A 16,360-nucleotide genomic window follows, 5' to 3' on the forward strand; every position below is an offset into this window, starting at 1 on the left:
CTTGCATTCATCAAGACATCTTCTCTCCTTCATAAAGACACACCGACTTTTATGTTGGACTTTTAAGTTTCTAAGAATGTCACATCGGTCCGTTTCTATGCTCATGATCTCCACAAAAGACATCAGCTTGCACCCTTGGTTGCCATGGACACCGAAGCTTGCGCTAAGGACTGATTTTCTTGTCTAGTGTAAGCTATGGCAAAGCTTTAAGGCAACATCTGCAATGAATGGAGACATCAGAGGACTGACGTCAACCGTGCAAGGTCGTGAAGAGACTTAATTTGTATATGAAAACATTTTTTTAAATGCGTCACCCCTCTTAATTATTACAGGAAGCCAAGATCAGCTTTAAAATAAAAATGATTGCTTATAACAATCTGTTTTTGCAAACCTTTCTTACATATGTAACATATTGGCTACATTTACTCGTAAAGGTGGACAAATTTTATGTATTCTAATGAAACATAAGAAAATTACAATAACTTTTACCTAATACCTAATTAATCTAATACCGTTTCTTTTATTTAACAGTCTATGTAATAGAAATGGAATGAGATGGAGTTATTCTCTCTTGGGTATGTTATCTCATGCTGACACCTACTGGCAAATAACGCTCGTGTTAAACTAACTTCATTCATGCTACTATATATTTGAAATTGTTTATAGATGAAAATATATATTTTAGGGATATTGAGATTAAAACAGACAGCCTGTTTTCATATACTCATAAACAACGCAGATTAATTACATTAAAATCCTTCCAAAGCTGTTATACTCGTAAATAGTAATTAATTCATAATCCATCCCCGTTTTTTTATTTTACATTTCAGTTTAAAATAGTCTCTCAACAATCTTGATGTCCCTGATTACAACATTCTAATAATAGAACTACAAATAACCGAAGGAAAAAACAGTCAATGAAATAGCACTCAAATCACAAAACTTTTAATCTGTGTAACATAGTTTCAAGGCCAAATTGCAAATAAATAAAATGCTTTCTTGCTTCACCCATGTGAACTTTACCCATAAACACATCCCGCACCTGCTCGATAACAAAGACTAAACATATTCAGAGGAAGCATTACACCTGTACATCTGCTAAATGGATCTATGCATCTAAGTTTGTGTTTCAGACACATTTACAAAGTGGATAATAAAAGCAGAAAGATTACGTCCACGAAATATAATTTTTGTGTTTCTCTAACACAATCCTAAAGTCCTATTTTTAAGATACATTTAAACAGTTTGGTTGAATCTAAATCTAATAAATTGAAGCCTGTTTGACGCTACTACTGCAATGCATCAGACATACTGTATGGCCAAAATTCAACATAGATGATGGAGATCTCTCTGGACTGACAGTTCGATTGGTCGGCTGCTCGTGGCAGATACCAATGACATTGCAGTACTTATTCAAGCATAATCAAGGTAAGCGAAGTGTACAGCAGCTGGTCAGAGGGAATGAGACCCTCCCTGATGTAAAACACAGAAATAAATTATCAAAAGTACAAATTCCTTTACACCACTTTTAATTTCCACTGTGTAAAAATAGGCATTCGGCATCCTCCATCAAGCTAAGGAAAGGCAGTCTGATTTTGAAACATCATTTGCTCTCAGTTCCTTTATGAAAAAAAAACGAAAAGAGTGTCATATGTCAAGAATTTACAGCTGAAGTGTTTCTATGACCAATTAAAACTGTCTTAACGAATCAAGAAAACAAGAAACAAAATCCAAACACATTGACCTATTAGCCTTGACAAGGACTGAATACAGACGGTTACAGTACATTTCCACATAAATAATAACAAATAAAAGTACAGATTTAGAAAACATTTGCTCGTATTTGCAAATGCCACATTTGTCAAGGTCCGCAATACAATGTTTGTAGCCTAAGCTTATATGTTTGTTTTACATCGCCCGAATCATGCAAAGTAAAATACGAAGTTGTCAAAATCATAACCCTGTAAGACAAGAGATCCGCACAGCATGAAGCAGAATAAACACGTCTCCTCTGTTACAGTAAAGAGGGTCTGAGACATTTGTGCTTACTGTGAGTTTCATTTGACATGTTTCAGAATACATTTATATTGCACATCAAATTCATACTTTTCCTATTCGTCACAGATCTGGTTCCTACGATGACGATATCACAATATAATGCGTAAACAGCCCATAAAATGACTAATAGGGTAGCCAAACCACGCACACTTGAGTCCCTTGGAAAACCTCCATGCAACACAATGGCTTACATCATAAGAGCACATGACACTTTTCAAAAGGCATTACAAATTCAAACAAATGGAGATCAAAGGAATATCTGCTGCATGTATGGAGTTATTCGGTGGACCCGAAATCTATGTGGATGAGAAAACATTCACTTCCGCTTCTGGACTTTTAAAAATCTCTGCAGCTGTTTGTGAGGTACACAGTGATAAATGTGAATTACATAATACGTCACAACTATTACTATCTTACGCTCAACTGTAACGGCTTTTGGGATGTAGGTACAAAAAGATGCAGAGGTTCCACGTCACAAAAAAAGAATCAAAATGACCATTTCAGGAAAATGTAACATTGAAATAGAATAAGAAGCATCCGATACACAACGATGTTCCAAATGCAATCTTTGAGTAAAGAAATGTCTAAATTAAAGAAACAAAAAACCAAGACATATGACCAATATGGAAACATTTTCCTCTATAGACTGACAGTATAAATTCAGTGTGACCGCTTGTGCTAAATGATGGAACTCATGTTAGGGCAGGGCGGAGCACGTCTATCCAACTGAACCTGAAGGAACGAAGCAAAAGCAGTTCAAAAGTTTACAGTCTGTAGGTTGAAACTCTATCATTCTTGAAGCTCATCTTCGTAACAATAATTGATTTCAAAACAATTGAATGAAAGTCAAATTTCCATTTCTTAATATCTGTTCCAGCAGGTGACGCATGTTGTCAATCTGTTTATGGTTAGGTCAAATAATATTCGAACAAAAATTCAAGTGTGTTTTTGATCGCAGAGTATCACACCGAGGAGGAAGGCTGAGGATTGTGGGGGGTTTTCTGCGTATATATAGGCATTGTGGTTCGGTGTGAACCCCTCATCTCTTCCCCATTACCCCGCTGGCAGACCCCGTCTCATTTACTTTCCGCCGTACATTCTCTCGATATCGTCCTGATAGTGTGTTTTCAGCTCCTTGCGCTTGAGTTTGAAAGCGTCGGTAACCAGGCCTGTTTCAGGAGTCCAGGGTTCAGCGCTCAGACAGATTTTCTTTGGGATTTCAAAGCGCTCCAGCTTTTCTGTCGATCAAAAGACACATTTAACAGGGTTGCTTGTTTGCGGGCAGTGTAATTTTGAATTTGTAACTGGTCTGAGATATCTAGCTTTCGTATTTTTAAATAAAGTGGATCAATAAAAACAGTTTAAAATTATATTAAATTACTTTATTTATTTAATTGTATTTAACATTTAAATATTAACAATATTATTATTAGTTAATTTCTCAACCACAATACTCACAGATACTACAGCAATTCACCCCTCCAAAAAAAACATTTCAATACATACTGTACAGACTGTTTTATTGGACGCACGTGCAGGAAGTTAACTTCCTGTCGGTGTTTGCTAATTGGTTTGCTAATTGGTCTGGTAACTTTTTCTATTTTCTTTAATTTCTATTCTTATTCAATTATATTAATATTTAATGGTATAATAATTATATTAAATCAACAATTTGTTGAATTTTATTGTATTTTTATTTTATTAAATACACAATACGTTGAATGGGACGCATTTAAGTTTAGCCAAGTAACAGTTCCACTACTTGTGACCCAAAATAATACTGGTTAGACATACTTTTAACTTGCTAGCTAATGTTATTTACTCGTTATTTATTTTGCTTGTTTCAGAAATAATCTACAGGTACAGATGTGTACTGGAAGTTAAGTTTGGGCCACAAAAGCACAATAACGTTTGTTTATGTTGTTGCTTTGAAACCATCTACCATATATATAAAAAAAGACATTTTAACAAAGTTTGCTGCTGCTGACTGACCTGTTATAGCCGCTTCAGTGATAATACGCAGAACCTCTTTCTCCATCGCTTCATGGTTGCAGATCTCTTCCCATGATCCACTGATTCCTCTGTGCTCAGCAAGGGCGCTTAACTGCTTCTGATTGGGCACCACGAAGCCAATCACATAAGATTCTTCACTATGTTGAGAGAGAGAGAGAGAGAGAGAGAGAGAGAGAGAACATTTTACCATTACTGCTACAACACTGTACTACACACATATGCAACATGTATAAAACGTGCTGAATGATCAAACACGTGTGTTTTCTCTGACCTGTTTGCGTAAGCACAGATATTGTCGATGAGGGGGCAGTTTTTCAGGATGGCCTCCACTTTCCCAAGAGACACATATTCACCAGCCTGCAACTTCACCAGGTCCTTCTTACGATCTATAGACAACACACAAGCACACCAAAACTAAAAAAAAAAAAAACATCCTAGGATAGTCAAACATTTGGCAGATGCTTTAATCCAAAGTGACGAGCATTATACATTTGAATAAGCCACTTGTCCTCTAATATTACAGTTCATGTTTGTATCTGTACCGATAATCTTGAGGCAGCCGTCAGGGTGAAACTCCCCAATGTCTCCAGTGCAGAACCTTCGCTGGCCATTCTCGTCCACGAAGAAATCCTCTCGGTTCTTCTGCTCGTTCTTATAGTAACCCATGGTGACATTGGGCCCGCCGATCAGAATCTCTCCTCGTGGGTTTGGTTTGTCTGTGCTGTAATAGCCTCCTATACAGAAAGAATAACTCAAATGTACCTAATCATTTCAATCGAATTATTGGGACAGTTCTCACACAAATTCTGTCATTTACTCACCCTCAGGTTGTTCCAAACCAGTATAAATGTTGTTGTCCTGATGAACAGAAAGGAAGATATTTGGAAGAATGTCAGTAACCAAACAGATCTCATTCACATTTACTGCCACAGTATGGAAAATAAATAATATGCGAGTCAATGGGGGATGAGATCTGTTTGGTTACTGACATTTTACACAACAAAGAAATGTATAGAGGTTTGGAACAATCTGAGGGTGAGTATATGACGACCGAATTTTCATTTTTGGGTGAACTGTCCCTTTATGTGGTTCTTACAAACATTTAAGAAATGTAAGAATCAGTAGTTCTTCATTAAACCAGAGTTTACCTTCCTCCCAGTCTTTAAGAGTGATCTCTGAGCAAACCAGGGGAGCTCCGACCCGTCCAGTGTTGTAATCCCACACTACACACACACACAATCATATTATACCTCTTGATTCATATACCTCATGAATAAAGACATTCACTGCCTTTTTAAAGTAGTAGTAGTCACTCAAGTGTTAAAAAACTTTGGTCATACTTTATTTGAAGGTCCAATTCTAGCTATTAACAAACCATTAACAACGACTTTTGCCTCAATAAACTCCCAATTTGTTGCTTATTAATAGTTGGTAGGGTAGTTGTTAGGTTTAGGCATTAGGGATGTAGAATATGGTCAGGCAGAATATGTGCTTTTAAGTACTTATAAACAGACAATATGCCAATAAGATGCATGCTAATAAGCAGCTTGTTAATAGTGAGAATTGGTCCCTATTCTGAAGTGTATGTTCCATGAGAATCTAAACCATGACCTTGGCATTGTTAGCACCACTCTTTACCATCGGGCTAAAGGAATAAGTTGCATTGGTTCCTTGGCTTCGTGGCTCTCGTGCTTACCCTCGCATATAGTCCCGGCTCCGCAGGTCTCGGTGAGGCCGTAGCCCTGACCCACAGGACAACAGAAACAGATGTTCATGAACCGTTGAGTGGCTGCGGACAGAGGAGCTCCACCAGACAGCAGCACCCGCATTTTACCGCCCAACAACGAGCGGACCTTGTTGAACACCAGCCTACAGAAACAAGCGATTGGACACACTGAATTACTGTGTGTTATGGATAAAATCTTTGTGGATTCGGCCGTTGTGTTATACCTGTCACACAGCGGCGTGCTGTATCCTTTGGAGATCTGTTCCATTTTATAGTTGTACGCCAGAACGAAGAGTGTTTTTTGCACGCTGCTCATCTCCTCAACTTTAGTCATGACGTTCTTATAGATGCGGTCCATAATTTCCTACAATGAGAGAGAGAGATCTTTCACAGACGTGTTAGACTCAACCGCTCTTATTGCACACATGTACACGTGAACTCTCTTACCGGCACGGCGGCCATCAGGGTTGGTCTAAGTACGCTGGTGTCTCCTTTACTGCCTTTTTTAATTTTGGATGACTGTGGGGGGAAAAGAAGCAAAAATAAGGAATGCCACTATAACAGTTTTTATTAACTTTGCAATATTATCATACTCAACAGTTCCTATTCTACATATTTTTAGACTCTAAAGAGATGTACAACGACCTGATGAAGTCAGATTTTTGGCTCCATTTTGCAAGACAGGATGTAATACCACGATAACACATCAAAACGTGTGTGTGTCTGTTTGTACCTGGTCGGAAAGAGTCTGAGGTGATGAGTATCCAATGCGACAGCCGTGTGACACACACACCAGCTCGGCGCTGAGCTCCAGGACATGAGCGAGTGGCAGGTAGCCAATATAAGTGTCATTCTCACTGCACGAATAAAGTAAAACACTGTTAACTAAATATCCTTAACAAAATCCAAATAAACTGCATTTGAAAACATGTTTTGGTGAGTGAAACATACTCCAGGTTAGGGATGCGCTCAGCCATGCCGGTGATGCCAGCGATGATGTTGCTATGGGAGATCATGACTCCTTTAGGAATGCCTGTAGAGCCGCTGGTGTACATGATCACTGCAATATCAGTCGGCTGAGGATGCCTGCGCGAGATCGTAACTACACGGACAAGAAAAAAAAAAACACACAAAACTTTAGTCACACACCGTTCATGAAAATCCTTCAGAGAAACCTTCTCTAAACATCTCGAGAAGGGTTTTATCCTGAGCGTCTGACACAAAGGTTGAGTGTTTGGGCTCTTAACACTGATTTGCTGTCCTCCTCTGACAGGAATACCCCGCCAAGGAAACTCATCCTTCTTTTCCAACAAAATCTATCTTTGCAAGCTAATTTGGTTTTTCATCCGTTTGTGGTGCTGGTAACCACAAAACATGATAAGATACAGTAAATGAAGGTTTTTTTTGTTCACTAGTAGAGATACACAGATAGTTGGGCCTCTTACGGTTCTCAGGTTTGGATCCCAGTTCCTGCACGGCAGACATGCTGTGGACCATGATGCCACGGGGTAGATCAGGCCAGCGGCTGGGCTTCTTATCAACCAATACAATGTGCCTCAGTCTGGGAACGTCCATCAGAATGGCCTGACAGAGAGGGAGAGAGACCATTCAATCAGCATTTCTAGATGCATTGTGGCCATTCCAGTCCAGTGTCAAATCAAACAGCAATGTGAAAGACTGACAGCACGACAAGACACATGAAAACTGCAATAAAAACGGCATGTTCAAATATTACTGTTGCATTGTTTCAAAGTGAATATAAACTTCAGTACAGTATTTGAGGTATGAAAAAATAAAGAGCATCTTTTCTGTTATTTTCACCTGTTTACCCAGTCTTCATTTTCTGCAAATAAATGTAAATAGAGACAATACTAGAAAAACTATTAGGGGTCACAGAATGAAAACTAAAATGATAATTTGACCTAAACGCATAGGCTACCTATAAATAGTAAATATCTCTGTGTTAACATTTTTAGGTTTCTTTTTGCTTTCATTTGCATTTGTTATGAATATTTATTTATCTTTGGTTTTAGGTCCAGTAGATTAACCAAATAAGATACAGAAAAAGAGAGAGAGACTGGACATTTTCCACTATTATGTTGTGACAGCTGTGAGGCTGTGACGTGTTCCCTGTAGACCTCTTTTAGTGCGTATAAGGGTGTTGTGTTTCCGATGTATGTAGCATGTTCTCACCCTGAGGCGGCCCTGCAGCAGGTCTTTGCTGGTTATGATGTGAGTGACCTCGGTTTCATTCAGACCATGAGACATAGCGGCTCCTCCCAGTGTAGAATACAGAGTCACCACTAACACACGGAGAAAAAAGGTTCACATATGTTATCACTTGATACAATGTTTGTAAAGTTACAATATGTTTTACCTGTGTTATGTATGTACCTATACTCCAAGCTTTGATAATATTGTATTATTGTCCTAATAACAATCATGAAAATGATTGTTGAATTAAATAGAGACACACTTATTCACACCTCCCTTCCAATGCCACAAAGATCCGTTGAGTGGCCTAATCCCATTTTGCATAATTGTCATTACCATTGAAAAAGTAAGGGGTTGTGGGTAACAGGGGTGTAATCTCCACTGGGGACAAGTAGGACACGTCCCCTCCACTTTTCAAAATCCTGTTCGTGCCCTCCCCACTTTCAAATGAGTTTGTTATGATTTTTAACCGCAAGCCGGCATCGCCACAGAAGAAGTAGGACCGAGCAGTCTGCATGTGTTGACGCGGGCGTCGCATGCACACTCTAAAAATAGCTCACTGAAATTTTATTTTCAATCACGTGGACGGCAGCAAGTGATTTTCTCCAGGAATTCGCTTTAGCAAACTAAAAGTCCTTATGTTTAACGAACTGAGCAACGACCAGGTAAACCCAAATTTCTACCAAACCTTATTTGTAATAAACTCTAGCTTCTGTTAAAAGACAGAGCCCTTCTTAAACAGATAAAGTACGAAATCTTGTGCTTAGCGTTTCTTTCCTAAAATCCGTGTTAAGTAAAAAGCTCAACATACCAAAACAACAACCACGGAAAACCAAATGAAATACATTTTGTTTATCACTGATATCAAACATAAACATGATAACAGAAAAGTTTTATGTTCTCAGTTTGTCGTTGCCTTGAGCCACGTTATGTGGTTTATTTCAAATAAAAAAGCTTAACGTGAGACTATTATTACCCCGAGAATAAGTGCCTGGTCTTTAAGAGTAGCTAGTGATTATTACAATTACGGTTTAATAGAAATGTGGTTTTGCGAAGGTTTGACAGAAATGTGGTTTTGCGAAGGTTTGACAGAAATGTGGGCTTCCCTGGTCGTTGTTGAGGTACGTAAAACCTCGATAAGCGTTTTAGAAATTCAATGGTCCTTTTAGGTTTACAAACTATTTTTCCTCCGTTTCTAAGTCAATTCTCGCATTTTCCCCCTTCATAAACATCAACTTTTGCTACACAATAAAAACACTGTGTGGTATCATGGTTTAATCAATTTAAACAATCAAAAACGATGCAAAACATTTTGTGATAGTGAGTTCCTTATGGAGAAAATCACTTGCTGCCCTCCATCCGCACTTCGCTCACTTCACGCAGAAAATCTATTATTTAATTTTGAATCACCATATTATTAAAAACCTATTTAAAAAGGTTTTTACAAGATGCAAAATCTATCAAAAATGACTTTGAAAATCAACTTTGAAAATGATCGATGTCGATAATCACAAAAATGCTAAATATCGACATTGATAATCAGTCGACCCAAAACGGAAATAATAATTTTGCATTCTGTTTTGGAGAAATGGCATGCAAAATTGGGATGTAGCAAGTGAGATTATCTGTATCAATTTGCCTGCCAAATGCATGTGTGTGTGCCTACAAAAATAACATATCTGATTTCAGTGTGAGGCAGTTTTGAATCTAATATTGACAGATCACAATAGATCTGCTATCTTTTGCCAGATATTCTCCATTTTCCTCTACTAAGCACAATACGGCTCCTACAGGACATCTGCATGTGTGTGTCTGTGCTCACATGGGAAGTTGTACATGAAGCAGGCCTGAGCGGCTATGATCCATTCCGCCCGTGTCTCGCAGAAAATGGCGATGTTACACAGGGGTTTCTGACCCAGTGCAGCAAGGCCGCTGCCAAACCTTTGAGCCTGATAGAAAGTGTCCTCGTACGACAACCAGTTATAATCCCCCAAAATCACCTGGCAAGAGAGAAGATGGAGAAAGGCAACATGTGATTTCTTGTCTCCAGTATCATGTTAACAGTTCTGGACAATAGCAGGCTGGAGATAAACGCACTGTTTACAGAGAGAGACCACTGAAGCATTTCCTCTGGAGTGCAGTCACACTCAAGAGAGCTTGCGAACGAGTTCTCTCGGGATCTGTCTACATAACCTTAGACAGAAAGGACCTATACTTTAATGTTGTACGTATGTGGTAAGTGTATTTATAAGACACAGAGAAACAAAAAATAATGAACACTTTGGATAATTTTTTGTACCTTTTTGAAGACTTTGCCATTAGGCTGAATTTCATCCTCCTCGTTCAGTAGCTCTCTAGTGCCGAGACAGTCTCTTTTAGGGAAATGTACTACGGCGTATTCAAACACTTTATCCAACGTGTCTACACCCTCGTGCAGCGAGGACACCAGACGCTGCAAGCTGTTCGCCGCCCGGTACGGCCCTGCAGTTTTCCCACTAACCTGACAGCACAAGAGACCAGAATGAGGTCATGGGAAAAGATTTGGAGTTAAATGGACCAACCTTGTCCTTTTGGAAATAAATCTAAATCCACCTTGTTCATCACACAAATAAAACATCATCACCAGCAACTCACTTATTGAGTGAAATCAGTAAGTAATGAGAGAGATTCAAATCCCCTCAGCCAAGCTTGACAATCGTTTTATTTTTAGTTTATGATCACGTCCGGTTATTCATTTACTGTACTTTTAAGGTATTACAGGGTTTGCTTAATCCCATAGATGTACTCACTGAAAGGGCTTTGATCCGTTTGGCTCGGGCCTGGTTCTCGCTGGCTCCCGAGAGCAGATACCAAGGTATGAACGTGATGACTGAATAAACCCAGACCACCGATCGAAAGACCTGCAGAATCAGAGGAGACATATCCTCCTTCAACTTCATCCTGAGAGATCAGGAGATGAGGAAAAAGTGAAGTCAGTTATACATGGTTTCTTTTTGTGCCACTTCTTTATTTATTTGTTTTCGTACACATACTCTGTATTGCTCTTTACGCTTCTCCGTACGTGATGGGGTTTCTCCTCTTTTAAGGGTCTTATTAGCCTCTTTGCTAGTGTTTTGTGTGGTGTAAATAATGTGTCTGTCTGATGGTTTTAGTCAAGCGTGCTGGCTGATTGGGCAACTTCCTGTTCCATTTCTTTGTCCCACTCCCAGATTCCAGCTCTGACAGTGTGCAAAGACTCCCGGGAATCAGGATGAGCTCTCCTGTAAAGAAATTAAAAGAGAAGCAATGAAAATTATGACACTTTCCAGGATAGATATGCAGACTCAATTAACGTCACAGTTTGACGTGTCATTTGCGCTGCCAAGCCATGGCTCTGATAGGGCATTGTGTTGCCATTTAACTGGGGACAGCTGGCAATAGTGACGACTGTGAAATCTGCAAATAAACAAGGCTTTGTTGCCCTGAGGGATGAAGACTCTTCTGTTTAAGATCTGTTCATGAACACATGTGTGCTGAGGAGAAAGAGATAGGGGTGGATAAACATATCCATGACATATACAAAATCTGCATTAATGCAGCAATGCATGAGCAATACTGAAATATTTTTGCACAATTTAAGGTCACAAATTAGAAGGATTTTTTTCCCTATAGGAAAAACACAGACCACAGACTTGTTCAACGCTTGATGTGTAGCTTATTTCAAAACTCAAGAGGAAGGTCAAAAAGATGAACGAGAGACGTTCTGGAATATCAGCTGTACTGCAGACATTTGCTCTCCGTGAGCTTCAGCATCGGGGGAATTGTGGTCAACCTGAGTGGGTTTTTGAGGGTCCGGTACTATATCTAGAGAGCAGAGCGACCCATATAATGACCCATATATTGACATTTATACAAATCACTTCATACAGACGTGACTTAACAGATGTAAAACAGCAGCGCTTCGTTTGTGTCCTACTTTGCGATCTTCAGACGTGCAAAACAACCTAAAATGAATAACAAATAAAAAGAAACCCACAATGCTCCTCATACCTCAGAAAACATTATTGCTAGCTTTCTAGCGAGACTTCTTAAACAGGCTCCTTAAGCAGCTATTTGTGGGTGGTCGATTGTGAGCAGACAACCGATGTGATAATCAACATACGGTAAAGTAACTGGCCTCCAACTCTCTGAAAGTTGAGCATGGTGTGGAAATAACACAGAGCACATTCCCTGACTCCTGTGAAATATCAAATAATGTTCGACTAGAGACAGGTAACACTTAGATGTGACTGACCACCTACCACTGGAATTTCACAGACTACACAGAAGTGTACTATGCAGACATATTCTGTGTAACAGAATTTATCACCTTAAAGAGACAGTTTTGGACGAAATTCATACAGATTTTGAATAATTGAAGACCGGGTGAACTGTTCCTTTAACTCACTCCTAAATGTCTACATTAGTGGTGTTAAAGTGAACCTGTTGTGGAACATCATTTGAAACCTTCCTTTCACTTAGGTTGTTAACTCCATATTTACAAATCAAATCCTTGATGGGCATAACCAGGTGCAATCAAACCACCTTTACCATTGATATTTTTAAAGCAAATGTACTACACATTCTCGTAAATGAAAAATTACCCTCTATAACACCCTCTCTGCAACTTCAGTCCTCAGTCACTTCATTGATGCTCATTGAAGGCACCCAGCACGAATGTGATGAAATGGTACACAGGACATACACTAGTTTACAGGATACTGTACAGTGAATATCTTGAGCCAAATTTAGGCATCACATATCATCACCCCCAGCAATCTGATACAAACTCACCTGCATTGCGACAACACAAAACCACAGACAGGGAGAGAGGGAGATATCTTATGACTCGATTTTAATTATACCCTAATTTAGTACAGTCATTTGGCATTATAAGCTTTTATTAAAAGTCACTTGAAGTACACAACAGTCATTCTCTTGAAAAAAACACGTGAGAGACCTGCTCAAGGTCAAAATACTGAGTTTCGTGAAGGTTTTGATTTCGGTTAACACCATTTAACACTATTGCACACTATTATAACCATATGTTTTTTCATATTATTGCTTTATGATTTCAGTATTTCCCATACTTCGGCACTTATTTACTGAGAATGAGTATCATGGAAGGGAAACAAGCCTACTCTGAAAGTAGTTTGAATAATGTGGGTGGGTAGGAGGAACCAATCATATGTTACCACACCAGGGAATGAAACAAAAATAAAGTTTGGAGAGCGCCTTTTTTCTTGTGATCAAACTCCACAACACAGACACACGAGTGCAGACACTGTTTGGCTCACCCAACAAACCCAAGGAACAGAAATACATGTCAGTTAAAGCAGGCCTTTTAAACACACACCCCGCTGGATTACTAAATAAATCCCCATCGTTACCCACAACACCCTTCAGGCACCACCAAAGCTTACTATGTATGATCAGACCTGTTTGGCCAGTTTATTAGGGTGTGAAAATAAAGGAAAAGTCAAGTCAACTCACAACCAAGAACTGTTGAGCATGTGGTACTCCGTTATTCTGTCACAAACTACACGTGTGTAAATCATGCCCTGTAATTGAATTACTGATTGTAATTCACAAGTGATTACTGCATAGTCTATGAAGTCAAAATCAAGATTATTTATAAACCAAAGTGTTGTACCAAAGTGCTGTACAATTAAAAGAAAATGAGAAAACTGTTAAATCAGCATTTGTGAAAGATCACAGACAGCTTTCAGTTTCTAATCTTTCGTGATGCATTTTCTCTCCATGAAAATGAGCTATTAAAATATCACTGAATCACTGAAATAGGACAAGTATTAAAGTGATACTTCACCCAAAAATGAAAATTCTGTCATCATTTACTCACTTTCGAGTTGTTCCAAATGTGCATACATTTCTTTTTTCTGATAAACACAGAGAAAGATTTTTGGAATAATGCTTATAATCAAACAGATCTCATCACCCATTGACTATTGTAGGAAACGTAACTTTATCATTTTTTGTTCAGCTGAACAAAAAAGAAGATATTTTGAAGAAATAAGGACAGCAAACAGTTCTGGGGCACTTCTGACTATATTGTTTTTTCCTACAATGGTATGGGAGTGAATGGGTGTTGTGCTCTGTCTGGTTATAAGCATTATTCAAAATATATTTCCCTGTGTTCACCAGAACAAAGAATTGTACGCACATTTGGAACAACTCGAAGGTGAGTAAATGAATTTTTTTTGTGAAGTATCCCTTTAAAGGTCAGTTCAGACGAAAACACATTTTCATCCTTTAATCATGTCATCATTAATCTTATTGAGGATTTAGCTAAATATCACCTTATTAAGTTTTGTTTAATCATATGGGTGACAGCCGTGGAAATATACCGGAATGCATTATTATGCTATCAGAAAATGTAAGACTTGAACAGTGTTTAACCGGACGGTGGTGAAACATGTTAAGATTATCCATACCTCAAAAATAAAAACATGGTTGGTGACATACACGTGTAATTAAAATGTCAATACATGTATCCGGCATACACCATTGAAGTGTGTAAAGCTCTTTAAATGGTCATAAACACAACTAAATACGATGTCACTTCTCAACAAAATGCTTAAATGAATATGCTGGATATAGTCTATCAAAACGAATCTTTGAGACGAATGAATAATAAAGTAAAATCTTGTCTATGAACATAGCCAGTACATCTTTCAAACATCTTTAACATCTACTGTCATATGTACAAATACATAAAGCTGGACTTCCATGTTAACCCACTATTTTATAAATCAACCACAAAAAACTGCAGTTCCGTGCCACTTATCTCTACTCTTATTCATGTAACACATCGTCCTCAATTTTGCAATGCCACCTGGTTTCCACGAAAGCATCCCAGCTGATGGGGTAAGAAATGTTAGATCATATATATGTGGGTAAAAGAGAGAAATCGTGGGGAAGACGAGTGTTGTATGTACGTATGCACGAAAGCATGTCTGATAACAGGAGAGGCCTGGATGATGATAAGGATGACAGGAATGCACTTCCAGTACCACCCGTATCCCGCATTCCTCTAGCTGCTCCGATCTGTCATACCATGTACGATCATCATACGTGAGCAATAACCCCCATCTTGCCTTTTTCTTCGCCTATGCGAGTCTTTAAAATATAAACCAACCCTTTCCGCGCGCATCTGCAACACAGTGCTTACAAACAATAAACGCTTACCTTATTCTTCCGCCTCTTCAGTCAGACTCACAACAATCCCATTTAAAACGGCACAGGCAAACAATACAGCTTGACGCGATGATTAAAAAACGAGGATTGTTGTTTTTTTCTGGGTCGCTGTATATTACGGTCTCTGGCAAGCACCGGCCGTCGCTTCAGTCCGGAAGTGATGGAAGCGTTGTCATGGCAGGGGCCGGGTCCTCCGCACTTCGATTGGCTGGCTCCGGGTGGCGCGTGTTAGAGGCTGTTGTGACGTCAGGCCGGGGTTACAAGCGGTCATTATTGATTTCATTGATTTATTTGTAAATTCGTGTGGATGTTTATCGAAGTTGTGCATTGGATTTTAGCTGCAGGTAGAATAGAGATGTGTATCCGTAGCAATACTGTCATTAATGCTTTTGGTGGCTCTTGGTGAGCAATGCTGCATCCCCCCGAACAGCTGGCAGTTCCGATTCACATATTCCCAGAAAATTCCCATTCATTGTTTTGGTAAATAATATGAATGAAATGTCTGAATATTTCGTCGTGCTAGTAAACAAAGTTTGATAAGCAAAACTTAACGTTAAAAAATCTGTCTGGTATATCATTCAGATTTAAAAACATCGATATGTGTGGATATGGCTAGTATGACATGAGACTACCGTGTACATCTATGGGCGCCGCTGGTGTAGTGGTATCATGCAAGATTCCCATTCTTGCGACCCGGGTTCGATTCCCGGGCGGCGCATAGATTTTCATACGAAGATGAGTTTACATTTATATATTTAGCTGATGCTCTTCACACAAAAAGTGAAGAAAACAACTTTTCCGACCAAATGTGCCGCATAAGAGGAATTTCAGTGCATGTTTACTATGGTTCATTTTACTATTTTATACGTTTCCAATATTTCCAATATTTTAATACATATTTTAGCCTCAAATGTTAAAGAACGTAAAGTAATAAATTGCATACACAATAAGGCAGTTTGCAGATAAATTATGGCCTCACCCAACATGCATTGCGACATGAACAAGTCTGATTTTTTTAACATGATGATTATTAGTTCTGTTGTGATGTTGCTTTCCTCAAATATTGAGGTGCTGGATGTGCGTGTTTGTTTGTTGCCTCTTGCTGAATAATTTAGA

At 38.8% G+C, this 16,360-nt stretch overlaps 1 protein-coding gene across 1 annotated transcript; it reads right to left on the minus strand.

Moving 5' to 3' along the window:
* Window positions 1-798: 798 nt before the first annotated feature.
* On the minus strand, window positions 799-15,446 carry acsl3b (acyl-CoA synthetase long chain family member 3b). The gene is made up of 17 exons (XM_079452498.1): window positions 15,236-15,446; window positions 11,044-11,271; window positions 10,801-10,951; window positions 10,311-10,511; window positions 9,834-10,011; window positions 7,991-8,100; window positions 7,243-7,381; window positions 6,749-6,899; window positions 6,531-6,654; window positions 6,245-6,316; window positions 6,022-6,161; window positions 5,768-5,940; window positions 5,220-5,294; window positions 4,614-4,805; window positions 4,343-4,457; window positions 4,051-4,208; window positions 799-3,296 (listed from the first exon to the last, which is right to left on the minus strand). The coding sequence occupies exons 3-17, from the start codon at window positions 10,948-10,950 to the stop codon at window positions 3,139-3,141; spliced, it is 2,136 nt and encodes a 711-aa protein (XP_079308624.1). The 5' UTR covers window position 10,951; window positions 11,044-11,271; window positions 15,236-15,446; the 3' UTR covers window positions 799-3,138.
* Window positions 15,447-16,360: the final 914 nt, after the last annotated feature.

Source organism: Barbatula barbatula (genome assembly GCF_947034865.1).
Source record: "Barbatula barbatula genome assembly, chromosome: 3".
Classification (NCBI taxonomy): domain Eukaryota; kingdom Metazoa; phylum Chordata; class Actinopteri; order Cypriniformes; family Nemacheilidae; genus Barbatula; species Barbatula barbatula.

Coding starts and splice junctions, on each gene's coding strand:
- acsl3b (XM_079452498.1), bottom strand. CDS start 10,950: ATGAAGTTGAAGGAGGATATGTCTCCTCTGATTCTGCAGGTCTTTCGA. Junction 10,012..10,310: donor ATGGCAAAGTCTTCAAAAAG/GTACAAAAAATT, acceptor CTCTCTTGCCAG/GTGATTTTGGGGGATTATAA. Junction 6,317..6,530: donor CTCAGACTCTTTCCGACCAG/GTACAAACAGAC, acceptor TTCCCCCCACAG/TCATCCAAAATTAAAAAAGG.